This window comes from Protopterus annectens, chromosome 7.part0 (assembly GCF_019279795.1).
Source record: "Protopterus annectens isolate FY-2018-M chromosome 7.part0, PAN1.0, whole genome shotgun sequence".
Lineage (NCBI taxonomy): Eukaryota > Metazoa > Chordata > Ceratodontiformes > Protopteridae > Protopterus > Protopterus annectens.
Window position 1 is genome coordinate 1,088,650,259 of NC_056739.1, and position 27,178 is coordinate 1,088,677,436.

General features: G+C 40.8%; 1 protein-coding gene across 1 annotated transcript in view; it reads right to left on the bottom strand.

Annotated features, from left to right (window-relative positions):
* ITGA11 (integrin subunit alpha 11) overlaps nucleotides 1-27,178 on the bottom strand; it is a 1,670,941-nt gene that overhangs the window by 320,113 nt on the left and 1,323,650 nt on the right. The window contains exon 17 of the mRNA XM_044077667.1: nucleotides 20,370-20,512. Within this exon, the coding sequence (XP_043933602.1) occupies nucleotides 20,370-20,512 (143 nt within the window). The remainder of the gene's footprint in view (nucleotides 1-20,369; nucleotides 20,513-27,178) is intronic.

The following is a 27,178-nucleotide window of genomic DNA, read 5'->3' on the forward strand; positions in this document are numbered from 1 at the left end:
ATTCTGTTCCCAGGAGGGTGCTGTCTATACACAATCTACATGGTGTTTTTGTATGCAAGTGAGCTTTGTCACAGTGTTCCATTTTTCCTCCCACACCCAAAACTGGTGAACCTTCAAACTGTCCTCATAAGAGAGAAACGGTGAATGTGTGTGTGTGTGTGTGAGTGTGTGTGTGTGTGTGTGTGTGTGTGTGTGTGTGTGTGTGTGTGTGTGTGTGTGTGTGTGTGTGTGTGTGTGTGTGTGTGTGTGTGTGTGTGTGTGTGTGTGTTGTCATGGACTGTTTTCCGGATTACTTCTCTGCTGGATGCTGGGATATATTTGGTTTCCCTATGATCCTAAATAGTGTTAAGCAGGTATAAGAAAATTAATAGATACATGAATGCTGGTGCTTCTCTGAAATAGTTTCATCTACCAAAAGTTAATCTTTTCCTTGGAATAAGAAGGAAGATTTGACTGAATTACAACCCTGTTTGTGTACAGTATCTGGTAAAATAATCAAAGTTTCCCTCCTTTGCATTGCTTCAGTTACCAAGGCACCGCCATAAAGAAGACTATTTATATAAGGGTAGACAAATCTGCTTTTTAGCATAGTGTGGTTCCGTTCAGCAAATATATAGTCCAAGCACATGTAAATATTATAAATTATGATTTGTTTGTATACAGAGTGTGCAAACAGAACTCTCATTATAATTAAGAATCATTTTCTTTGAGTGTATTTGGTAAATAAACATGCTGCTTTAAGACAAATAGAAGTGCTGGATTGCTGTTAAAACACCAGTTATTCGATTACTTTGAATAAGTTGGCCTCTGTTTTATAGGGTGACTCTATGGCTATTGTTGGAAGCTGATAATAACCAAGAAGAAGGTGACTTGGAAGACTTTGAGAAACCTGATGATCTTCTGTCAAGGAGTCCAGAACACAATGCATGAAACTGTCCTGAGAGAACTTAGCATCAGTATGGGTGAGCGTTCTCAGCAGTGACATGGGAGACTGCATCTTAAATTATGTTCATCCCTGCAAATAAAGATGTATTGACTTTAATAGGCTTGGTCTCCCTGTTGCTTTGTTAAACACCATAGTATGTATGTATGTATGTATGTATTTACCTCAAATTGTCGACGTACCAGATAATCGAATCCCATTTTATCTACACCACTTTATCGAATCTTCACTTCTTCGAATGCCAAGAACAATGGCAACTCACCCATGGTAAACAACCACTCAACCACCAGGACAAAACAACAAACACCAAAACAAGTTTCCCTCCAAGTTGGAGGGGGGGGGCTTTTTCCCCCACACCCCCATAACTAAATATACCAACTCCAAGATCACAATACAGTGATGAAAGGGCAAGGTTCACCATGGTGGCCAAGTGATTGTTTAACCTTGGTGAATTGCCATTGTTCCAGGTGTTCAAAGAAGTGAAGATAAAGTGGTGTCAAGTGAAATGGGATTCAATTATCTGGCACATCAGTAATTTGAGGTATACCTGTATGTGTGTGTGTGTGTGTGTGTGTGTGTGTGTGTGTGTGTGTGTGTGTGTGTGTGTGTATGTGTGTGTGTGTGTGTGTGTGTGTGTGTGTGTGTGTGTGTGTGTGTGTGTGTGTGTATATATATATATATATATATATATATATATATATATATATATATGTGTATGAATGTATGTATGTATAGAAATCCTTGTATTACTAGACTCCATCCATAATGCCTCAGTAGAAATTTGTTAGTGTTGATTTGAAATGCATGATCATAAAATGTTCTTTGTCCAAATAGCTCAACATCTATTTAAAATTGCTATTATAATTAGTTGAGCCTATACTGAGAGCTAGGACTGACTTTAATTCAAACATTTTATTTAAAAAATATTGCATTCTTGAAGGTATTTTTTGCCTTGAATATCTTGCTTTTCAGCAAGTCACATTTCATCTCTTTAACTGATGATCTCAAACTGACAGCTTTTATAACTTAAACCTGAGGTTTTGTGACCTCAGAATTAATTTTATTATTATAAGAGTTACATGGAGTGAAGCCTCATACATTACAGAATAAAGTCTTGTCTCCATGTAAAAACTTATCTGTTTGAACATAATTGATTCAAAGGGCTCATCAAATTACAGTTCACTGCATAATGAGTTGATAAAACTTAACATAATTTAAACCTTTAAAACTAATATTACAATATAGTATATTATAAAGAATACTTTCTTTAGCAGCATAAGCATAACAGAAATAAATGACTTGCAGTCTATAATAATCACAGTTCTTTTTGGGTTAATATCATTTTTCTCATTACTGACTAGATCATACAGAGTGTATATATCTCTCATACCTGACAAAATTATACAGAGTACCTTTTCCTTACTTGTCTAGTGATGTTCTTTGGGGTCTTCCCACAGGTTTCTCACTTGTCTGTTAATGTCCTTTAGAGTATTTTTCCAGGTTCCACATTTTCCTGGTAATATATTCATTTATTTTTATTTTTATTTTATTTTACATTTGTTAACCGGGCTAGTCCAGCTGGATATATTTCCATTTTCAGTGGAGGCCCGGGGAGAAAAGCTCCAGTAATAACACAGAGATAATATAACACTTAAAAATAACCATTACAAATTATACAAAGAAAGGATATCAAGAATACATAGTCATAAGTATTAATGAGAGGAAAAAACTAACATTAATGTCCAATAGACATACAGAAGATCTAAAAGGTACTATTTTGGAACAAGTTTCCGTGATAAACATTATGTGTTTAAAAAATAAATTACTGTCAAAAGAAGCAGTTTTTATTTTAAAGTATGACACTTTGTTTCCTGGTGGATTAAATCAGGAGTGTAATTGGAAGTTTCTTTTGTAAAGTGTTGATGAAATTGGCTAATTGTTTTATTGGTGAATTTTAATGTGATTGATGTATCTTTATAAGAGCTATTTTTCTCTGTTTTTATTATCTCCTGGAAGGCTGTTAAGCCGAGGCGCCAGACAGGTTTTGGTGTGTTTTAATAAAAGGAAAAATCTACTGGCTTTGTCGTTTGGATTTATTCTGTTTCGATAGTGAGGGTTGTAAAGTTAGATCTGGTGGCAGAAGATTCCAGTTTTTTCCTGCAGTATTGGAGAACAGGGAGCTCCCTGCCAGGTTGTTTGATTTGCTTGTGCTAGCAAGACGTTTACTAGAGGATCATAAGGAGTTGAGATTCCTATAGGGAGTAATTAGGTCTGAAAGTATAGGGGTGTTGTTAGGTTGGTAAAATATCTTATGAACAATGGTAAGTTGGGATACTATCAAAATGTTGTTTAATTCTAACCAGTCTAGTTGCTGTAGGTTCTGACAATGGTGTGTTCTAAAAGGGTTTCCAGTGGCAAATCTGGCTATATTATTATAGGAGTTAGCTAGTTTGACCAGATTACTTTTTTTAGGTTAGTATATATGGGTAAAGCATATAGAAGAGTTGAGATTAAGTGGGAGTGGGCAATTGTAGTTTGGGATGCTGGGGTTAAGAAGGGTTTTATTCTATATAATGAGCCCATCTTTCTATTTACTGTTTTAATGGTGTTGTTAATATGGTTATCAAAGGTGAGGTTGTTATCAATTGTCATACCTAGCAGTTTGGTGGTAGAGTCTGGGGCTATAATGGTGTCATTGTTGGATTTAATTGTAAAGTTTATGGGGGAGAACTTAGTAGAAGGTGTAAAGAGTAAGAGTTTGGTCTTTTTGGCATTCAAAATGAGACAACGTTTCAAGAACCAAGTCTCTACTGTGCTGAATACTTTTTGGGTTAGGGAATGTAGTTCAGATGTGGAGTTGGCAGAACAGATGAGTGTAGAATCATCTGCATATTGTATGCAGGTAGCTTGAGGGATTGCTGAGTGGAGGTCATTGATGAACAAAGAGAAGAGAAGAGGTCCTAGAATAGAGCCCTGAGGGACCCCAAGGGAGATGGGCAGGTGGGAAGATAGCTTGTTTTCCCAGAGAACTGCTTGTTGCCTGTTGTTAAGGTAGGACTTGAACCAGCAGATAGCCTTGGTGTCTAGAGAGAGGGATTCAAGGGTATTTATGAGTAAGGGGTGGTTTATCATGTCAAAAGCTTTTGATACGTCAATAAAGAGTGCTGAAGTGAGTATATATATAATATATATATATATATATATATATATATATATATATATATATATATAGTATCCTTTGCAGTCTTTAGCCAGACTCCAGTGTTCTTTTAGTTGATCTGGGTATTTAATTTTCTGACACAAGATGCCAACCTCCTCAAATGGTACAAAAACATGCTTTATGTCTGACCAGAGAGGATTGCTTTACTTGTTAGCTATAGTAGATTCATGACGTTCTATTAACTGATCATAACTACTGGCCTTTTTTTTCACAGAATTGTTGTTTTTATTTGTGCTTTTACAGTCTTATTTGACTGAAATTATTCTGCCATTACCAAAGCCATTTAGAGTTGTGGGATAGATGTCTAGAACAGCATTTCTCAAACAGTGAGGCTAGCAGGATATGTTTCAAGGAGGCCTATGCAAGTCTGAAGATGTTGTTTACTTAAAACTTTAGATATCTGGTGATGTTTTAAGGGATCAGGATAATTGTTACAGTATAACAATCAAAGAATATAAATATATAATTCATTTACAAATCGGTAGTAGAAGAAGAATACATTAAACAAATGCTTGGTTATTTCAACACTGAGTGTTAGTTATGCGTGTATGTATGTACATATGAATATATGTATGCATGTATGTATTTGCGTGGAGGCTCAAAGTACTTTTGGATGTCTAGAGGAGGGTAAATGAGTTCTGTTTGGCTTAGGGAAGGCGCATTGTGACAGAATCCAAGAATGTATGATTTAGACAGAGGAAAAAGTAGAGGAAAGTAGGACTCCTCTTAGCAGACCACAAAAAGGGATAAAGAGAACATGATCTAGCTATATAACGTCACAAAAATATCATCATAAGTTCATAAATCTCTGACAGTTTGTGCAGAGGATTAAGGCTATCTGCTGTTAATGACTATCTGTAATCCAGGTTTTGATTCCCAGCAACTGTGGTTTCACTTTCAGCATGTTGCTTAACCAGATATTGCTCCCATATTGCCCCAGTGGTACTAGCATGCCTGAGGTTCTGTGCCCCCCCCCAGTGAAGCACAACATTACTGCAGCCAGTGGCAGGCAGCTACAACAAGGATAGCACACCTCACCACTGTGGCTAAGCAGCAGACCAATGTGGATGTGCACAGCAAAGTGGCAACTCTGTTCATCACATAAATGTTAGGAAATGTGATAGATAGGAAAGCAGGAAATAGGAGAATATCAAGTGGAGGTAAACACAGAAGGATAACCATAAGGCATGAATGATAGGAGGAAGCTTATTTTTGTAGAATATACACCTTTTTTAATTTTCAAAAGAGAAGGGTAGATGGGAAGGTAGTGAGGGATAGCTTTGGGTGGGATAGACATGGAAAGGACAGGTGACAGGGACAGAAAGACAAACATGGAATACAAACAGACGGGCAGTATACACAAAAGGTAGGGGACGATACCAGTTGGACACATAAGAATGGAAGGTGATCAGCTGTTAATGATGAGGGTCACACAACAAAAAAGGAATGTTGCACCAATGGATAAAGTCCTAACTAAATCCTGGATGACCTGGGTTCAATTAGTGACTCGGCCGACTGACAGAGCAGCAAAGAAGGGATGAGTGAGCCTGTTCTGGATGAGATGGCATTTGTTAATACTCTCCCTAAGGGGAGGCATGGTCCAAAGAGAGACGCTGCCATCAGATGCAATCAGTGAGATTGGGAAAGGGATTGGGTAGGGCATAAAACAAACAAAAAAAACCCATCAGACATAAGAACAGAAAACGTAAACCTCCAGGACAGCCTTAGGATTCACAAATGGACTCAGCAATACAAGGGAAAGTCCAGGGGGGTAGAAGGCTGGCAGATTGACCCAGCATGGATGTGGGCACTGGGGGTTGGGCCAGTAAACATGAGGTTTGAGGGCACCAAAAAAAAAAGTAGATAAATAGGAAATATAAGGAAAAATAAAAGTAAAATTATGTGGAATGACACATAAGGAATGAAACTCACCAGGAATGTGATATGTGGGCTCCTTTCATGGCTTTTGGCTATGCTAGCTGAGGGTTTAACAAACACAGGAATTACTCACTTGGGTGTCTGATTTTATGGACTCAGTTTGCTCTTTTGGAGGTCTGGTGGATAGGACCTGCCACTCACACCAAAAGTTACTTTACAGAGTCAGGACTGGCATTCATTTATTGGGATAGCACTGGAGACTGCTCTAATCCACCTCAGGAAAGACGTTATTACCTTCTCCTAAGAGGCAGGCAGGCAGGCACAGAAGGCAACAGTGCCCTATCCAGTCCCCCAGGCCACCTTCAGCAGAAGGATAATTACCCCCCCCCCTAAGAAATGCAGAAATGCAAGCAGTGATAACCTAGCACCAAATGCAGTGGCTGAGTGAAATTAAGATGATATGGCCTTTCCTGTTCCACAATGGCATGTACAGACAAACAGCATTATGGGAAAAAATTAGCCCACACAGTGTAAACATACAAGTGAAGTTGTGCAGTGAATTGCCAAAGAATGTACACAAGCCCTGCTACCTAGACATGAGCTTCTGCAGTACTTAGCCATGTTAAGACAATGTTTTTCAGAAGCTACAAACCAAACCAAGTACTGCTAGGCATACTTGTACAACAATATACACACTCCAAGGTAATAGTACTAACCAGCAAAAAATGCTTAAAGTAATCTCTGGCTTACTCTCCTGAAACTATGCCTCTCACTGGAGTGGAGCTGAGAGCACTGTTCATCAGAACAAGTGATACTGCTGGATTTGCTCAACACCTGGGCCAGTTGGTACAAGTCATCAGCCTTCTTCTATAGGCAATCATAGTGACACAGTAGGCACTATTTAAAACCCCTTTATATGCAAACAAGAATATCTTGTTCTTCCTGCTATACAATGCAGCAACTCTGCTTTCACCCCACCCAGAAGCAGCCATGGCTCTCAGTAGGTCCAAACAAGGAGCAGTATGGTAGTCCCATGTACATGAAGGCATGGTTGTGAATCACGTCACATCACACAGCACTGCATTGTGGCATTACATATATACATTTACCATATGTATAAGCACAAAGATCATATGCTTCATCCTAAATGGTACATGCATGGGTAACAGCAATACATAGGGGCAGCATGTTATACACAAAAAGCAGTTCCTACACTTTGATCCTATGTGGCATTACTTGTATAATAGTAGTGTTGACTGCATGCTATTAGCATGATATAAAGCGCTACCCCACCATTCTACCAAACACTACTTAAAACTGCATAAATGAAAAATAGAAAAGTATCTCATCCACAACTACAAACCCAGAGGTGGCTCTCGGGGAGAGTGAGGCACATGTCTTGTTGTATTTCCAGGTGTGACTCCATCATATTTACATGGATTATTCATGTCTAGCTGTGTGTATTGTTTTGTGTGTGTGTGTGTGCGTGTGCGTGTGTGCGTGTGCGTGTGTGTGTGTGTGTGTGTGTGTGTGTGTGTGAAGGAAAGTCAGCTGTGAACAAAAGTGTTGGGGTTTCCAGGACTGAATGCAGAGGCATGGGCATAATACCATGTCAGGGGACTGACACTGTACACAGCAATAACTGCAGCTGTTAATCAGGTTCATGTGGGTGAGAAAAAGCTTTGGTCATAGTTACGTGCATGCCAGCACACAGTATGTAAACCGTTTGAAAGACATGTGTTGATGTCCTTCCATATCACTGTTGCAGTATTCCTAACATAAAGGATTTCCTGTGAAGGACAGCCCAATGTCCAGCCAGTATATCGAATTCTTTATTATCTAAAGGCACCGTACATCACACAGGTACTCCCTGCACAAGGCAGATGGCATAAAGATGCTGTACAGATGCACACACTTTGGAACTTCTTCGTTGACAGTCTGAACATCATTTAATTTTGTCTGAACACCTTTCTTCTGTGCTGGTTATCTTTCTATCTCTTTCTATAGTGTGCTGGTTTCATATCATCCAGAAAGGGAAACTGTCAGTGTGGGAGGCAGATTCCCCATAAGGATCATCATGACAAGTGTTTCTTCTGTCTGGGTGCTTTTCATGACCATACACTGTGTTCTATTTGTCAAGCTTTTGTCCCCAAGACCCTACATAATCACCTGTCCTTGTCTATTTACCTTGAAAACCAGCATCTTAAGCCATTGGCTCAGGGTACTGTGGCAGAGTCTTCCCATCCTGAGGTCAGCTGTTGGCCAAGAAAAAGGGCAAAAAACTCAGATCTGATATGGCTAATGTCCAGGCTCCCATGGACATCTCTCTTGAGGCTAGTGAAAGCCCATGAGATTGTCTGGTCATTGCCTCGGATTCCTCTGCTGCAACCCAGTTGGACTCCGAATTTTTGCATGTCCTCAGAGGCTTTACATACATCTGCTATAGATGTCAAGGGGGGAACTATGGCTGATTATATCTGAGGGCCCAAGGGGGATTCAGCAGATCTTAGTGAGAGATGAGATCTCTCCTACGCTTATTGAGTGGTGACAAGCATTTGATCCTCCCAGGGTTTTTCGTGTAGATGTCCTGCAGAAAAAGAAACAGAAAACCTATCCATATTTCCTGTACAGCAAAGGATCCACAACAAGAGTGGCAGGATATTACTCAGGAGTTGTTTGATGCTTTAATGGCTTTAAAGCTTCCTCAAGGAGTCTCTGTGCCTGCCCCTCCCTGCTCTTCCACTACTTTTAAGAGACCTAGGGAGTCGGATTCCTCTAATGAGGATTAGGATTTAGCCAACTCTTTTCAGATTCCTTTCCCTTTGGGCTATGATTTAGAGGAAGAGGATTCTATTTGTCCAAATTCCCCTTTAGAGGAACTCTCCTTTGGGGACACTGTTTCCTGTATGATGGAATTCTTTAAGTGGGATTGTTCTCAGGTTTCTATTATCCAGAAGAGGTATTATGAGCTCCTACATATAGAGTCTCCTAAGCCTTCTGCTGTTCCTCCAGTTCTGGCTGCCCTCGTGGATACCTTTTCAGCAGCTTCTGGATCCCCTGATTCTCAGCCCCCAGCCCCTAAAAAACCTGACAGATTTTACAAGGTGCCTGACGATTATAAATTTCTGTATAATACCCTTCTGCTAATCTTTCTGTGGTATCTGTCTCCTCTGACAAACCTTCTAAAATATTGGCTTCTACTAAGTTGCTTTCATCTGTTAAGGATAGTAGGGCCATGCAGAGGCTGAGCAAAAGGTCTATACTGCTGCCACCCTGTCTTTTAGGACTATTAATTACTAGACTGATATGACCAATTATGTTTTAGCTCTCCTTTCTTATATTTCTCAGGTTATTCCTGACTTTCCTGATTCTGAGGGGAAGGCTTTGTCCCTTACCTTGTTGGGCTCTAGCTCACAAGTTGTCAACTACTTCCAGGGCTGCTGTATTTGGTTCTGTTATGAGCTGTTACTCTTGGCTTCATCCTCAGGCTTTACCTGATGACATTAAGGCCAAATTATTGGATGCTCCTTTGGATAATAAAAATATTTTTGGTGCTGCTGCTGCTTAACTTTTTAAATCTCTCCAGGATAAGAGCAAAGCCTTACAGGAGTTGAAACATACTTTTGTTTCTCCTATTCCAAAGTTTGAGGGTTATTATCCTTCCAAATCTGCTTTTGTTCAAAGACAGTCTCATCCTCCACCCAAGGGTAAAAAGGGTTCTAGACCTATACCTTCTGCCAAATCTACACAGACCCCTATTTCTCAGAAACCTCCTTTCCAGGACAAGCAGGTTCCATTCGACAATTGATTCCCTTGTCCCTACATTTTTCCCCGTCCCTTCCAAATTGGTTAAGGATCACAACAGACTCTTAGGTTCTGTTCATTATCTGCCAGGGGTATTTCATGGTCTGGAAATCCCTTCCTCCCTTTGTGGGCATCCCTCAACCTCCTCAATTACAGCTTACTCCCTTCCCAGAGATGCTTCATTCTCTTTTGACCCATGGCACCATTCAAGCTGTGCCCCCCGCCCAGGAAGGGAGAAGTTTTTATTCAAGAATGTTTCTGATTCCCTGGAAGGAGGGCACCTGGAGACCAATTCTGGACCTTTGTCAGCTCAAAATCTTTCTTAAGGTCCCCTCCTACTGGATATTGTTTCTTCAAAATTTATTTCCTCTTCTTCTTCTTCCCCAGGCCCTTCTGGTCTCTCTGAATCTCAAGGATGCCTACCTTCATATCCCCATCCATCTCCTTTTCTGGAAATGTTTGCATTTCCCTGTTTCTTCCTTGCATTTTCAGCACTCTGCTTTGCCCTTTGGCCTCTCTACAGCCCCAAGGTTATTCAACAAATGGCTCACTCCTGTCATTGCTTTTTGAAGGATGAGAGAGGTTCAGATCTTTCCTTATCTGGATGATCTGCTCAGTCAGGCCTCGATCCCCGCGGCTCTGCTTCCGGATCTGTAGTTTGCTATTTCCCTGCTGTAGAGTCTGGGGTTCACCATAAACTTTCAAAAATCAGTCTTGACTTCTTCTCAGGATATGCTTCCCTTGTATGCAGGATGCAGACCATTCACATACTAGCATCTCTGCCTGCCCCCGATGCCCTATCTCTTATTGCCTTTTTCTAATCTCTTCTTCCTCTGGATTAAGTGACTGCCATGGACTTTCTCAGGGTCCTTGGGTTTATATCTTCCACTATTCCCATGCTGCCTCTGGCTAGGCTCAATATGAGAAAGTTTCAGTGGTACCTCAAGTCAGGGTGGCTTTGACATTGTCATCTCCTGGACTTCTTAGTTCCCTTCCTTACCTGTCTCAAGCTCGAGCTTCAGTGGTGGATTCATAAACTTTCTTCAACCTGGTGCTTCCTTTCCAGTCTCCATTGTCAACTGAAGAGCTCTTTACAGATTCCTCAGACAGAGGGTGGGGAGATTCCTTTGGATCTCTTAGTATTCAGGGTCTCTGGCCTCTTCATCAGCAGTCAGACCACATCAACATCAAGGAGTTGAGGGCTCTGCTAGTAGTTCTTCAGGCTTTTCATTCTCTCTTTCATCCTGGGCCCCTCCAAGTTTCCACAGACAATACCACAGTGATGTGGCTTGTCAACAAGGAAGGGGATACAAGATCCTACCTTCTTTGCAGGCTTGCTCTTCGGGTCAGGCAGCCAGCTGTCAAGTATTAAGTTACTCTTCAGGCTGCTTACATTCCCTCAGATTACAATTTATTGACAGAGCATTTGAGTTGGTCTAGCACTCAACCTCACGAATGGATACTTCACAGAGATGTGTTTCTGGACATTGTCCATCATTGGGTATTCCTCAGGTAGATCTTTTTGCCACCTCTTTGAACAGATAACTTCCTCTTTTCTGTTCCAGAGTCCCAAGTCATCTAGCTTGGAAAGTGGATGCCCTGTCTTTTCCTTGGAAAGGGTTGTTTCTGTATGCCTTCTCTCCTGTTTCTCTGTTTCTGAGTCTTGCACAAGATAAGACAAGACTCTCCCAAAATCTGTTGGTGACTCCCTTTTGGCACAGACAGCATTGGTTCCCCCTTTTCACATGTGGCCTGGGGCAATCACAGCAAACTACCTCACAGGGTGGACCTTCTCACATATGACAAGGGGTCTCTTATCCATCCTCACTTGTCCACTCTTCATCTGACGCTGTGGGTGATAGGGTTCTTATCCCTTTTATCCACCCTTTTTTCTGAGGACATGCTTTGGATCCTGCAGGAGGCCAGGAAGCTCACTACCAAGAAATCATATTTGTCTTAATAGAAGAGATTTTCTTTCTGGTGTCTCTCTCACCATCAGGATCCTCTACTTGTGGAGATTCCTCTGGCCCTCTCTTATTTGTGTGATATGCTTCATTCTGGATTGGCATATTCTTCAGTTAAACTTCACGTATCAGAAGTTTCTGTTTGTCTGCATTTGAATCTTCCTCTGGCCTCCATATTTGATGTCAAACAGTTTCTTTAAGTCATCCTTCATATTAGGCCTCCCAGGAAGCCTAATCCTCATTCCTGGGACCTGAATTTTGTTCTTGAAAATTTGACTCCGGCTCTTTTTGATCCTGCTGCTTCAGCTTCCTTACAACATTGTACTTGGAAAACTTCTTCTTTTGTTTCTTACTTTGGCCGAGAGGATTTCTGAACTTTAGGCTCTCATGGCTGTTCCTCCCTTTTTAGTTTTTCTCAGGGACATTGTGTCTCCTTGTAATAATCCTTCTTTTATGTCCAATGTGGTCAATGAGTTGTTCTTTAATCAATCTATTCATTTGCCTTCCTTTTTTCCTTCTCTACAGTCTGCCAGTGAGAAGGTTCTTCACACCTTGGACTTGCATAAACAGCTCAGATATTATTTGGATAAACCTAGTTATTTGCAAGTATGATCAGCTGTTTGCTTCTTTTCATCCAATGTCTTTGGGTTTTGCTGTTTCTAAGCAGACCATCTCTTCTTGGATTTCTAAAATCATTTCTTTTTATTATTCCTTTCATGGCAAATGTCTTTCCTCTTTAGTAAAGGCTCAGTCTTCCAGAGCTGTTGCTTTCTCTGGAGCTTTTTTTGGGTCTATATTATAACACTGAATTCTACAAAGATTGAATGTTATAATATCGACCCCGTAATGTTGAATGCTGAAAACAGTGAAGGTACAGGACACCGAATTCTTTCCCAGGGAAAGAATTTGGTGGGCCATTGCTGTGGCTTCGTTGTTTTCAGCGTTCGATATGTTGGAACGTTACGGGTCGGGTTCAGGTAAGTGTGCGATTGTGTGTAGGTTAGGGTTAGGGGGCGGGTTAGGGTTAGGGAGCAGGTCAGGTAAGTATGCAGTTGTGTGGACATTAGGGTTAGGGTGCGGGTCAGGTAAGTGCGATTGTGTGTAGGTTAGGGTTAGGGGTGGGTTAGGTGAGTTAGGGTTAGGGCACGGGTCAGGTAAGTGTGCGGTTGTGTGTAAGTTAGGGTTAGGGGGCGGGTTAGGTAAGTTAGGGTTAGGGCGCAGGTGAGGTGAGTGTGCGATAGTGACAGACCTTAGGGTTAGGGTTGGATTAAGGTAAGTGGATAGCTAGTAGTGTATGTAAAGTTTAGTTTAGGTTTTGGTGTAGGATTTTAAGTGTATGTGTGGATTGCTGTTTTTTGTGTGTGTTTGTGTTGTGTGTATGTTTTCGGATTTTGGTGTTTAGGGTTCGATATTATAACATTCGATCTTTGTAGAATTCGATGTTATAATATAGACCCCTTTTTTTCAAGGGGCTAGATACCAATTCCATCCTTGAGGCTGCTACTTGGTCTTCTGTCCATACCTTCACTAAGCATTTTAAGTTGGATGTTATTTCCAGGGCAATCCTACATGAGTTTCTTCAATGCCATCCTCCTCCCAGGTTTCCTCTTGAGCTTTGGTACTCTCCTTTACATTATGAATACTGCAACAGTGATAGGGAAGGACATAGTACAGTTGTGTAAAATCTTACCATAACAGTAGATGCCCTTCTCTTCACTGTTGGAGCATTTGCCCCCCCTGCTGCTCACTCTGCTATACCCTGTTCTCCTTGCTCTCCTGGTTGTGGGGTTTTTCTCTTTCTTTTCTCCTTCTGGATGCACATATTTCTCTTGGTCAGTGGTAACATTCAGTTCCTCCTGGGGCTTTTTAATTCTGAAGTATGTACTTCTGTACATCACCTTTATGCTCTATGCCTTACACAGGGAGTATATGTGTAATGTACATGACCCGTAGATACTAAGGGCTTTGGTATACTGGCCTGATGTTGGGCTATCCTTGGAAAGAGATCCCTTATGTTAGGAATACTGCAATAGTGAAGGGAAGGGCATCTACTGTTATGTTAAGAACTGTACTCTCTTAGGTGTTCATGTAGTTGTATGGATATCCATTGAGGCAAAGCCTAGGAGAGCTCATTAGCCAGGAGAATTAATTGCTACTGCAGGCACTTTGCACACATAATATGCACCTCCAGAGCAAATGTGCTGCAGACAAGCAGACTACATGTCTTTCTTTCTTTTACAGATTTTACCCTCACTTTCTTCCAATCATGAACCCCCTCCTGGCCAGGTGACCTGAGGGTGAGAGTGAGCCAAGAGGGCTAATCATTAAGGCAGAAAGAAAGGGTAGTTCAGTGGTTTTCTCTTTATGTCCCTAATTTCCCACATATGTTTTACTAAGTAGGGGATGCAGATGAGCAATGGGCTGACTGTGCTGGTCATCCCTCTTTTCAGCAGGGGATTTAGGCAGCAGGAAGCCCCTCTGCTCCCATCCCTAAAACAAGAAAAGTGGCTTACCTGGTCTCGACTATTGAAACTGCACCTTTCATTATGATTCTCAACTGCATAGAATCTTCCACTCCTTGGGGAAAGGTGAGCGGGCTTTACCCTTTCACTTCTCTCCCTGCCTAGCTCCTCCATTGCTAGGGCTCCTAACTGAACCTTGATCACCTGGGTCTCACTGCATGGATAATTTTATCTGTGTTGTCTCTGTCTTGGTGCAGTGTTTGGAATCATTTGCTGCTTCTGTACTTGTGCTGTAATGTAATGTATCTGCATCGTCCTCAGATGTTTTTCAGCTGCTGCTTGGACTTCTTCTGACATTCCACCCTGTGCTTGTTCTGCTGCTGTGACAGGTCTGCCATGATATTCTCTTGCAGCTCCAGTTACTTACATAATACCATTTTGTGGAGCATGGTACACACAGCAGATATCTTGTTGCATATGTCTGGAATATTTTGCAGTGCCCCATCAGTGGTGCTTAAGCATCAGTATTTTCCCCTTCATTAGAACAGACACCTGTTTTCAGCATGGACTGTATTATAACACATTCCATGCAGTTATTTACTGCAGTCATTAACCAGGCTGGGCATATCTAGTATCACCTGCATCACACAAAGCACAACATATATGTGCATCTGTGAGTATAGGTCTATCTATCTGGCATGCGTGTGTGTGTGTGTGTGTGTGTGTGTGTGTGTGTGTGTGTGTGTGTGTGTGTGTGTTTATACCTACCAACCAGGTGACCCTGTGTGATAATATTTGTTGGAAGAGTGTCATATATGTGAATCATGTCTACAGTCTCAGTGGTACACGCAGACATATTATAAATTATACCTTTGGTATTACAGATCACCTGGCAGTTCAGGATAGTGGAAGCTCAGTCTGCTTATGTATATCTGCTATCACAAACGGGTAGATCCTTGACAGCAACCTGTGTGCAATCTATTGTTCCCAGGACCTCAGGGAAATGAGCTGTCTCATAGGAGATATGGTATTTATTCTCTTCTCTAGTGTCCTGGGGAACTAGATATGATCCTCCACATGTTCTACCTCAATGCCAAAGAACTAGTTTAGTATTCTTGAGGTTGATACCTGCAATATCCCTAATGTGTCCCCCATGGATCCCCCATAGGTCAGTGGAATGTCCTGTAGGTAAGAAGAATAATGCTACACATTCCTCTGTGTTCATAGGAAGGGGCATACCTCATATTCCCCTCAGTTCTGCATATATGGGCAACAAACTACAATTAATTCTCTTGTAGTATCCCTAACCACTTGGAAATGGCAAACCTGTTATTCTGCCAGAGGGTGGTAAGTCAGAAACTGCCCAAACCTCCTGTCTTCATACAGATGGTAATGACATACAACATTCAGAATACTGTGTCTGAGAGGGTGGTAATGACATACAACATTCAGAATACTGTGTCTGAGAGGGTGGTAATGACATACAACATTCAGAATACTGTGTCTGAGAGGGTGGTAATGACATACAACATTCAGAATACTGTGTCTGAGAGGGTGGTAATGACATACAACATTCAGAATACTGTGTCTGAGAGGGTGGTAATGACATACAACATTCAGAATACTGTGTCTGAGAGGGTGGTAATGACATACAACATTCAGAATACTGTGTCTGAGAGGGTGGTAATGACATACAACATTCAGAATACTGTGTCTGAGAGGGTGGTAATGACATACAACATTCAGAATACTGTGTCTGAGAGGGTGGTAATGACATACAACATTCAGAATACTGTGTCTGAGAGGGTGGTAATGACATACAACATTCAGAATACTGTGTCTGAGAGGGTGGTAATGACATACAACATTCAGAATACTGTGTCTGAGAGGGTGGTAATGACATACAACATTCAGAATACTGTGTCTGACAGCAACTGCGGCACTTGCTGCTGTACTAGTCCTGCTGCAATTCCTAGGATAGCCCCCCATCGTGAACATCACAATGTTCTGTGTTCAAAGTGGTTAAGTGTGGCCAAGCAGCTCCACTGTTGTACATGTCTCAAAATCAGGCCACTGTTTTAGGTTTCTTCATTTGCATATTCCACATTGCTCATTTGCACAGGCTCTTCCTTTACATCCACTGCATATTGTGTTATTTTCACCACTGCCCAGTCACACAGTCAGTCTCTCTTAGTTGTATGCACCTTATGTACGATTGCTTTCTGCACTTTTTTTTGTTGCACGCTGCACTCATCATCATCATCATGATCAAGCCCCTGTTCCCATTCTTTCTGTTTGTTCTAGGTGTTGCATCAACTGTTGCCAGCTCTCTCAGTTCAATGCCACACTCCTACCTTCTTCGACCATCATGCCTGATTTTCACAGGCCTTTTATCATTCAGGCCACCCATCTCTTGACTGGAAACTTTTGTCTCCTCTTGCCTTCTTCCTGCCTCTCCCAAATCTTCCTCACCAAATCAGCTTCTGGTTTTCTGCATGTGCCCTAACTGCTGAGATCTGTTCTATTTGATCTTCTCTGCACTGGAAGCTATTTTGGCTTCTGTTTTGTGCATTGCACACTGCACTAGCTTTCTTTAAATCCCAGCTTTTGTGTGTTATGTGCTCCTGCATGCCAAACAGAAACACAGACATTCCTTGGTATGCTGGCATTTAGTAAAATCTTGTTAAGGAATGGTGGTATACTAAACATAGGGCCAGGTTCAGAAAGGGCTGCTGCCAGCAGTAAGACATAACATGAGCTGCTACTACCGGTAACTGCCCGTTCTGATTCTGAGACAGGACCACTGCAGTGATCCTATACAGTCTGTAGGATCACCGAGGTGGGCTCTCTTCTTAACCATGCTACATTCTACCGAGGAATTTCATGGAAACAGCCTATACTATTTAGCCAAGTGCTGTCACCTAGCAATTCCTGTGGTACGGCATTTATGCATCTGAGTGATTAATCACGACCAATGGCCAAGTTAATTAGCTTGGCAAAAAGCTAATTGTGTTCACTCATTACTTTCAATGGGTAATTTGCATTAAAGGAAACTGCCAGGAAGGTGCGTGTGTGTGTGTGTGTGTGTGTGTGTGTGTGTGTGTGTGTGTGTGTGTGTGTGTGTGTGTGTGTGTGTGTGTGTGTGTGTGTGTGTGTGTGTGTGTGTGTGTGTGTGTGTGTGTGTGTGTGTGTGTGTGTGTGTGTGTGTGTGTGTGTGTGTGTGTGTGTGTGTGTGTGTGTGTGTGTGTGTGTGTGTGTGTGTGTCTGCTTGTGTGCGTGTGTTTGTGTGTATATGTTTTTGACTGTGACCACATGTGTGAATATATGCAAAGGGATGTGTAATTTTCAGTGTGTGTGTGTGTGTGTGTGTGTGTGTGTGTGTGTGTGTGTGTGTGTGCGTGCATCGGGTGGGGGATGATATACTGTGAGTGTTCATGTATGTGTATGTGTGTGGGGCTTCATAACAGAGTGCATGCAATGGAATGAGTGGCCTTAGGTAAGTGTGTGTGAGTCTGTGTATGTGTGTGTGGCTGCCTGGGTGGTCATAATAGGGGAGTAGTTTGGGCATTAGCATGGCTAAGGGTGGGTGAGAGGGGCAACTGCCCCAGGTGCACAATGGTGGGGGTGTGATCTGCCTATCCCGATCTCTCTTTAATGCAATACTGATTTTTAAACATCAGTATTGCATCTGCAATCAAATATGAGCACTGCAGTGCTCTCTGTCTAGTCTAAACTTTAGCAAGCAGTTTGCTACATTTTAAAAGTAAAAAAAAAAAATTTCTTTTTTTTTTAACTAAAACCGTAGGGTATAAACTTCAGCAACTGTTTGCTACAGTTTAAAAAGAAAAAAATAACTAATAATATGAACACAAGTAACTCTTCATGCAGGCAGGCTATAAATTTTTGTAGCAAGCAGTTTGCCACAGTTCAAAAAGAAGAATTTTTTTTAACTAAAACATGAGATCTGTAGTGCTCCAGGCAGGCACCGTATAAATTGTAGCAACTGTTTGCTACATTTATAGAAAACAGTTTGCTATATTTTAAAAGAAGAAAGTATTTTTTTCTTTTAAAATATGTTGAAGAAGGGCTGGGGGCAGGATACAGAAATGGGACATGAATGGCTGGGGCAGGGGGGGGTATGTTGTAAATCTGGCCATCTGGTTGGTATGCTAGTAGAACAAACATCCTTTTTTTTGCGCTTCAATGGAAGAGCTGGGTGGGGGGCATAGATTAACTGTAGTAAACTTCACTTACAATGTCATGATGAGCTTACTAGAGTAAAGTGCTTTTTTTTAACTCTTCACTTGATGATTTGATGAGCTGAGAGAATGTAGTGATTGGCTTATTATAGTAAAGTGTATTTTTAAATTTCTTCACTTGATGAGCTGAGCGGATAGGGCACATTCATAGTACCAACCCAGGGTGCTGGTTGAACCAGTTTTACTTTTCAGTTACAGGAGACAGGTAAAATAGAAGTGTATGCATGTGTTTGCATCCATGAGTAAAATCGGTGTGGGGGATCTACTGTGAGAATCTGTGTGTGTGTGTGTGTGTGTGTGTGTGTGTGTGTGTGTGTGTCTGTCCACTTGTACTTGAATGTGTGTATAGTGTGTGCATGTATGTATGGCAGATGACTGCCATCTGCTATACTTTCAAACTCCCCTAGACTAGTAAGAACATCCTGAAATACTGTTGGTTAGAACACTACTCATCAGTCAGATTAAAATATTCCCTTAAGTCACCTAAAATAATTAACAGAATAGGTTTTGCAGCATGAAAGATGTAAGACTTATAGGGGGCACTGGATACCAGGGATACTCATTAAATGTTACCCAAAGTCACTTAAACTTAATAGAACATTGACTTTTGAAATGGAGAAAAATGTATCAAACTCTGTACCCTTGGCAGAGAAAGCAGCTCATTAACAAGGTTGAGCTTTTGTCCTCTGAGCTAACACCAGAGACCAGAGACAATTATTAAACATTACACAAGTCACACAACAATCTTAATAGAATGACAGGCTTTGAAATGGAGAAAAAAAAATCTCAAACCATGTACCCCTGGCACAGACAGCTGCTCATTAACTAAACAGAGCTTTATTTCATTTCACTAACTGAGGACTTTGTAAATTAGAGGTCTTGCACTATGATGTATTTTCTAAAGAAGAAGAAGTATGAAACGCTGTCTGACATTATTGATTGACTGAAATAGTCCTTGAGTTATGAGGAAAAGAGCAAGTATATATAGCAAAATCAGGGACAGTTGTAATTGATGGTGGTGTGTCCATATCAGGGGGCTGCAAAACCTCTAAATGGCCATGCTCAACACTGCAAGAGAATGCCATGAAGAGCACTAGACAACATGGTGCAATATCTGAACAAGAGGATGAATGCAACTCTGTTCTGCATTATTGATTGACTGTAGGCCTCAGTGGTATACAAGAACCAGTGAAAAAAATAAGAGGCAACATCAGGGATGTTATGTAAAGTAAATGATAGGTAAGAGGTATGGTGAAGTTTGTGTGTGTGTGTGTGTGTGTGTGTGTGTGTGTGTCTCTGTTTGAAGGCATGCCTATGCCAACACAATGCATGGACCACCAGAGGTGATTACCAAAGGAAAGTGTTAATTAGAACTAGTAGTAACACCACTGGATTCAGAGACATGCAAATTAGCCAATAATGAGGTTTTTCCTTATTGCAGCTAATGTGTCTCCAAACTTCATTTCCCATGATCACAGAAATAGCCCCTTTTGGCCACAGCTCTTAGATCCAGTGGTGGGTTCTTTATTAATGCCAGGGATAGTGTGTAGTAAACCTATACACATCTGTGCACAATGTTGATAAATTCCATGGTCCAGTGCAAACTATGTTAAAGGGATAAACAATACAATATTTGACCTGTCAGTGTTATTTGGCAAATGAGTGCATCAATGAAGCATAATTCATTAATGCTAAAACAATATTATTTTCTTTAAAAATATGTTGAAGAAGGGCTGGGGGCAGGATGATATAAATATGTACTGTATTTTATTAAGTTAATAATGTATTAATACTAAAACAATATTTCAGTTTAGCAAGGACCTTGCATGGTTTACTCACGAGAACATGGAAGCCAACATTGTTACAATGCTCTTCTTCAGGAAATATCTCCATAGTCTGGTGAAAATATTTCTCATTATCTTCATCCAGCATAGCCCTAGGGGTGTATCGTCTCTCATCAATAGTTGCATTGTACATTAAGGCTGAAAAAAAATCAAACATCATTGGATCATTCAGACAGTGATTTCATTATAATTCATTTATAGACTAAGCTCTACAGTGTAATATCAAATTGCTATTGCAGCACTATTGTGTTTCTCAGGTCATTACCCATGTGATATAGACATATTCCTTTATTGTCAGTGGTGCAAGCATTGATGAATGTCTGGTGTGGTCAGCCATATTGACTTATAGCTTCTGCTGTGAAGCACTGAAGTACAATAGTCTGTGGAACTGTTTGTCAGTTTTAACTAATCAAAAACACAATTATAAAAACTCCCACCCACTAAAATTGTAATAAATATATTTGCAGAGGAAGAATTCACCTGACCCTCCATATGGTGGGCCTATGCTCAAACTTGTATATACTGCATGGTCCCACAACAATGAGAAAAGGAGAAGCTTCTAATTAAAGTACAGAGTGCCAAGCCATTCTGCTGCCTAACAAACTATATTCCAATATGTCAGCACTTAAATTTGAGTACATGTGATCCATAAAAAGCATTCAGTGGTTTGAAAGAAACAGACAACAAATCTGTTTTGACTAAGAAGCTATACTACTATACACAAAACCCACACATTCATCCAAACATATTCCTTGAACCCTCATACCTGAGCCTGGGAAGATAAACTTTAGAGTGAAACAAAAGATAAGTCAACCAAATATGTCTGGACATATACAACATGCCTAATTACTCATTGAACAAATGTAGGGTAGTCTAAGCATTCCACATCTCAACAGATTGGTAATCTAGATTCAAGAGTTGTCTTTAGGTTTTCAAGTAGAGCCTGTGGAATAGAAGACAAATCAGATATGAAGAGACACAATGGCCAGCCTTTTAAAATGCAGTGTGTTGAAACTGTGTGCAGGACCATCCTTTGGTGGATGTGATTTAGCAACAACACTGAGCATATAATGGGTGTAATGTATCACAGAGCAATATGCATATAAGCCTTTTCCTGGGGAGACTTTTATAGAAAGATGTCATCTAAATCACGATACAAGTAAGACAAGAGATATTATTGTACATACTACCACTCACTGGTTCTTATCTTAGTCCATTTTTTAGTGTGAAGTAAGAGACTGTAGTCTGTGTCCTTAGTGAAAAATTTGGGTATAATTTCAACTTAGTTATGGTGCTTCTCTGTAATATATACAAGTATCACGCAATGGAATGCCTGGCTGGGGCTTCAGACATGAAGGAAATAAATTTTACAATAGGAAATTCTGCTTTTGATATAGTGATGTACAGGAACACAATACATAGACGAGCTTAGTATAGAATACTAATGCCATAAAGGAGGTGAAGCTAGTAAATCCCAGCATAATAAGGATTGTGAGGTATGTCATTTTGGTATAGTGTATTAGATAAATGGGTGTCAAATCCAGCTGCATTGATAGTGTAATACCAATGAGAGATCTCGGCAAATAGACAAGACATTAGTCATTTGACGCATGGGATAATACTAGCATATATGAAGTCTAAATAGACATATCTTTAGATTATTTATGTGTAACGCCTGACTGCAATGATAACAGATTGTTGGACTTATTATCATACAGATCTGTATTTTACTTCATTAATCTTCTGCACCTTAAATAACTTGTTTTATCACTACAGGCTTATGACTTATTAAAAAACATGGAATGGGGAAACAAAATTTTTATTTAAATATATCTATAAACAAGATGGCAACCAGGTAGAAATGCCTTTATTTCATGGCATTTGATTTCAGTAAGATGCTGGTGTGGTACATTCTTCCAGAATAGCATGCACAGGCATGACAGTAGAGCTTGCAGTACAAAATTATTTATTTATTTATTTATTAAAGACTATAATAAATTCATTGCCAGAGCCTGGATGCAGCAATTTACTGGTTGAAACATTGCCAGTAAGCATTTAATGGGTCGATTAGAAAGCTATGGTATATTATATAAATGGAATTATAGGTGTGGTGTTGGCAGCTGGGGGAGCAGATGGCAGGGTGGTCCTAACAGAGCCCGTTACAGCCAATTATTTACATACCCTGCAGTAAAGTCACCAAAAACAGTACAATTTGCAGTGGTTGTGAGGTTCAGACATGCAACTGCTACTTTAGTCAGTCACATCTGTATAAAATAAAGAAGAAGATCATCAGTATAATTGGAGACATACAATATAAGAACATGTTAATGTAAGTTACACTGGTATCATCTAAAGTGTCTAACATCCAATTGAGAGGTAATGGTGAGGTAAGTGAAGTAATAGTTTATAAGATTTGTAGAGGAAAGTTATTGACTCGGGATTAATCTAGAATGGTCGACTTTTTAAAAGCTGACTTTCATAAAGTTTTAAGTTGTAACATCACTGCAAGGAAAACATTTCATAGCTCTAATAATTCAAGTTACAGAAAGGGTGGCGGTGAAACCAAAGACACTAAACTAAACTAAATGAGAACGAATTACCAGATTGCCTGCTGGTTTAAAACAATGAGGAAATGCTTCTTGGGTTGCACCACAGCTATGCAAAAGAAAGGCATTCCTTGGTTCATGGGGCCAATTCAGAAAGGTTACTGAAAGGTGTACACCTGGTGGTAACAATTTCTGAATTAGAAAAGCCCTAACCTGGTGATTTAGCATAATGATTTCACTATAGAGGGCTGCTCTGCAGCTGTGCTAAATGCTAATGAGGCATTCTGGGATAGAAGCATATGGTAATTAGCCATGTGCTCTGGCCCAGAAATGCTTGTGGTAAGGCATTTTTGTAGCTGAGCAACTCAGTGAATAACTTACCTGTGTATAGTGATACAGCTGGTCAGGACAACTTGTGTTAATGAATATCTCCAAAAGCTCATGTTCACTCATCATGGTAGAGGTAAGTGTTGGGTAGTTTAGTGAACAGGTACTAATGAAGCACTTAAAAAATACATAACTAAAACATAACAAAACTACAATCCACTCTGCTAAAGGCCCCATGAGGAGCTCACTGTCTCTCCAACCTAACACCACTCTTAAGTATTCAACTGCGGTACCACCTTTATCATTCTTGTAAGAAACGCACAGTCCGGGTCTGAACTGTCTGCAAACAGCTAAAGTTAACTTTGAACCTGACACCACTCTTAAGTATTCAACTGCGGTGCCACCTTTATTATTCTTGTAAGAAAAGCGCAGTCCGGGTCTGAACTGTCTGCAAACAGCTAAAGTTAACTTTGAACCTAACACCACTCTTAAGTATTCAACTGCGGTACCACCTTTATCATTCTTGTAAGAAAAGTGCAGTCTGGGTCTGAACTGTCTGCAAACAGCTAAAGTTAACTTTGAATGTAACACCACTCTTAAATATTCAACTGCAGTACCACCTTTATCATTCTTGTAAGAAAAGCGCAGTCCGGGTCTGAACTGTCTGCAAACAGCTAAAGTTAACTTTGAATGTTCTTCCAATTGGCTCAGTATCTGCATATACTAGTAGTTGGTTCAAAACATTGTCCTGCATGCGACCTAACACCACTCTAAGTATTCAACTGCAGTACCACCTTTATCATTCTTGTAAGAAAAGCGCAGTCCGGGTCTGAACTGTCTGCAAACAGCTAAGTTAACTTTGAGCCTAACACCATTCCTAAGTATTCAGCTGCAGTACCACCTTTATCATTCTTGTAAGAAAAGTGCAGTCTGAGTCTGAACTGTCTGCAAACAGCTAAAGTTAACTTTGAGTATGTGTCTACCTGTTTGAGCCAATATTCATTTCCCCCTGGAGAGCACTCTGCTTTGGCTTTAAGCAGCTCCCCTCCCCCCCACCACACACACACACACACACACACACACACACACACACACACACACACACACACACACACACACACACACACACACCTTCCACTTTCTCTCCTATTCCCTTCTGTTAGCAAATAATATCCATAACTGATCAATACTGTGTGTTTGTTAGTTTAAACTGAGACCACAGTAGCCTACTGATACAAGGTTATCCTGTTTTTCCACCTGAGAAATGGTTAAGAAATGACTTACAGTTTCAGAGCAGTCCTTGGTCAGTTGTGATTGTTTCTTAAACACAAACTTGTCTTTGCTTTGACTCATTAGCAGCAGTACAAAGAACTGCCTGTTCACACCCTTGTTCTCCCCTCCCCCTTCCCTGTTTATTACCTTAAGACAATCCCAAAGTTAATAAATATTACCTGTAGCAGGCACCATTTTTAAAACTACAACCACCCTTGTCACTATCATATGTTCATTTATCAGTTAACTCTGTTAACTGATTGTTTCCAGCCCCCTCATACGAGCAACTAACAGGGTCTCTACCCGGTTCGCTCCCCACCCTGCCCCCTATTCCCTTCCGCCCCCAGTGGTCCCACCTTTATTGCACTCACAAACCCCTCCCATCTTTCCAGTAGCCAACCACAGCACTAACCCAACACTACCTCCTCCATCTTCCCACTACTATTACACCTCCTCAACTAACATGTACAAGCATACCTTACCTATGCTCACTGCATGCACTCTCCTTGCATATCTTACATCCTACCAAAGCTCCATCATTCCCCACTCAACCACTACCACTGTACTACTACTCACACCACCACTCATGTCTCACCCTCACTCAGCTCCCCTCCCACCAGCTCAAGAACCATCCCTATGCACCCCCCACATATTCTACCAACTATATTACTCAAACATAAAGCATCCCTACAACTTAACATAGTAACCCTCCCACCATACCTATTACCCACAGAGCACAATCATATAGTTTCCCTTATAAACAAACACATTCAAAAACTGAGAAAACTAATAACCTCATGCATATCAAAACTAGCCCTAAGTGAAGACATCCACCCCAACCCTGGCCCTACCATCTCCAACCCCAATCCTCATAATCAGACTAGAAACCACAACTTCTCCCATATTACAGCCAACAGAAAGCCAAGTGACTTCCTTCTACTAAGCCTAAATATCAGAAGTATATCCAACAAAGTCCATGAACTCCATGCCACCATAGACTTGTACTCCCCAGATATAGTCATCCTGACAGAAACCTGGCTAAAAGCTCACATTACCAGTGAGCAAATACGCCCTACAGGTTACGGCATACTAAGAGTAGACCGGCTAAACAAGAAAGAAGGTGGTGTAGCTATAATATTAAAACAGCATCGAAACATCCAGATCTTAAAATCATCAGCTCCACAAATAGGCAATGAAGAAATAATATATACCAACCTCAAAATAAACCAAAACAAAACCATCAACATAATTAGATGCTACTTCCCACCTGGCCAAAACATCCCTCCACTAGAAAACCTCCTCAGCTGGTCTACCCACCATCTCCCCCAAGAAACTATCATTTTAGGTGATTTCAATATTGACTGGCAATCCTGTTCTGGCAACCATCCAACCCATCATGTAAACCTTCATGGCTTCAACCAACTAGTCCAGTCGCCAACCAGGATAAATAAAAACTCCAGCAAGCACACTACCCTGGATTGGATACTAGTCAGTAAGAGCCCCCAGTCATATATAACAGGCTCCTTATCAGATAGCCTCAGTGATCAGTCCCCAACATTCCTACTCAAAAATACCTATACCAAGCTAAACCTGTCATCTACTGTCAAATACTTAAAAAAACTAAACTTTAACCCACTCACATTCATCTCATCCCTCAAAGAATGTAACTGGCATCCTCTAAAGTACCTCAGTTTAGATGACGCAGTTGAATTTTTTAATACTACCTTCCTGAACATCCTTAATTACCATGTCCCCATAAGATTTTCCAGAACCAAAGCACAACCCTCCCCATGGCTACAGAAAACCACTAAGTCAGAAATGAAAAACAGGGATAAAGCCTGGGAGCACTGACGCAAAACCAAAACCCCCTCAACTAGACAGAAATTCCTAGAACTATGCAATAGAGTCAAAAAGCTAATAAAACAGGACAAATTCCAATACTACCAGTCTGCCCTAGACTCCTCACAACACAGCCCCAAACAATTCTGGTCCTCCATAAACTCCATCCTCCACCCAGGTAAAGTCAGTACCCCTCCTCCTAACATCCCTCACTCCTCAGAAAATATTGCTACCTCATTCAACACACACTTCACCCAAACCATACTATCACTAGCTAAACAACACAATCCCCACTCCCCTCCAACCCACACCTTCAACTAGTAATCTCCCCACTGCCTTCTCTTTTTCTCCTGTACCTTCCTACAACATAAAAAAAACTCTTAACTAAACTTGAACCCACCAAATTAGCAGCAGACAACCTCCCAAGTGAATACCTACAAATCGCAGCTGATGCTCTGGCCTACCCAGTATCCATCTTGATTAACTGATCTCTGTCAGAAAGTTACATTCCCACACTGTGGAAAGTATCACATATAATTCCTCTCCACAAAGGCGGACCCTCCACAGAACTAACCATTTACCGCCCCATAGCTATTCTCTCTCCACTCTCCAAAATACTAGAGAGATGCATACATTCTCAGGTCTCAGACTACCTCCTTACTAACAACCTCCTTTCCAGTACTCAGCATGGTTTCCGACCAAACCATAGCACCACCACTGCCTTACTCTCCTTTACTAACACTATCCTTCAGCATAAAAACAATGGCTATCTCTCCTCTGCTACTTTCCTAGACCTATCTAAAGCATTTGACATGGTCCC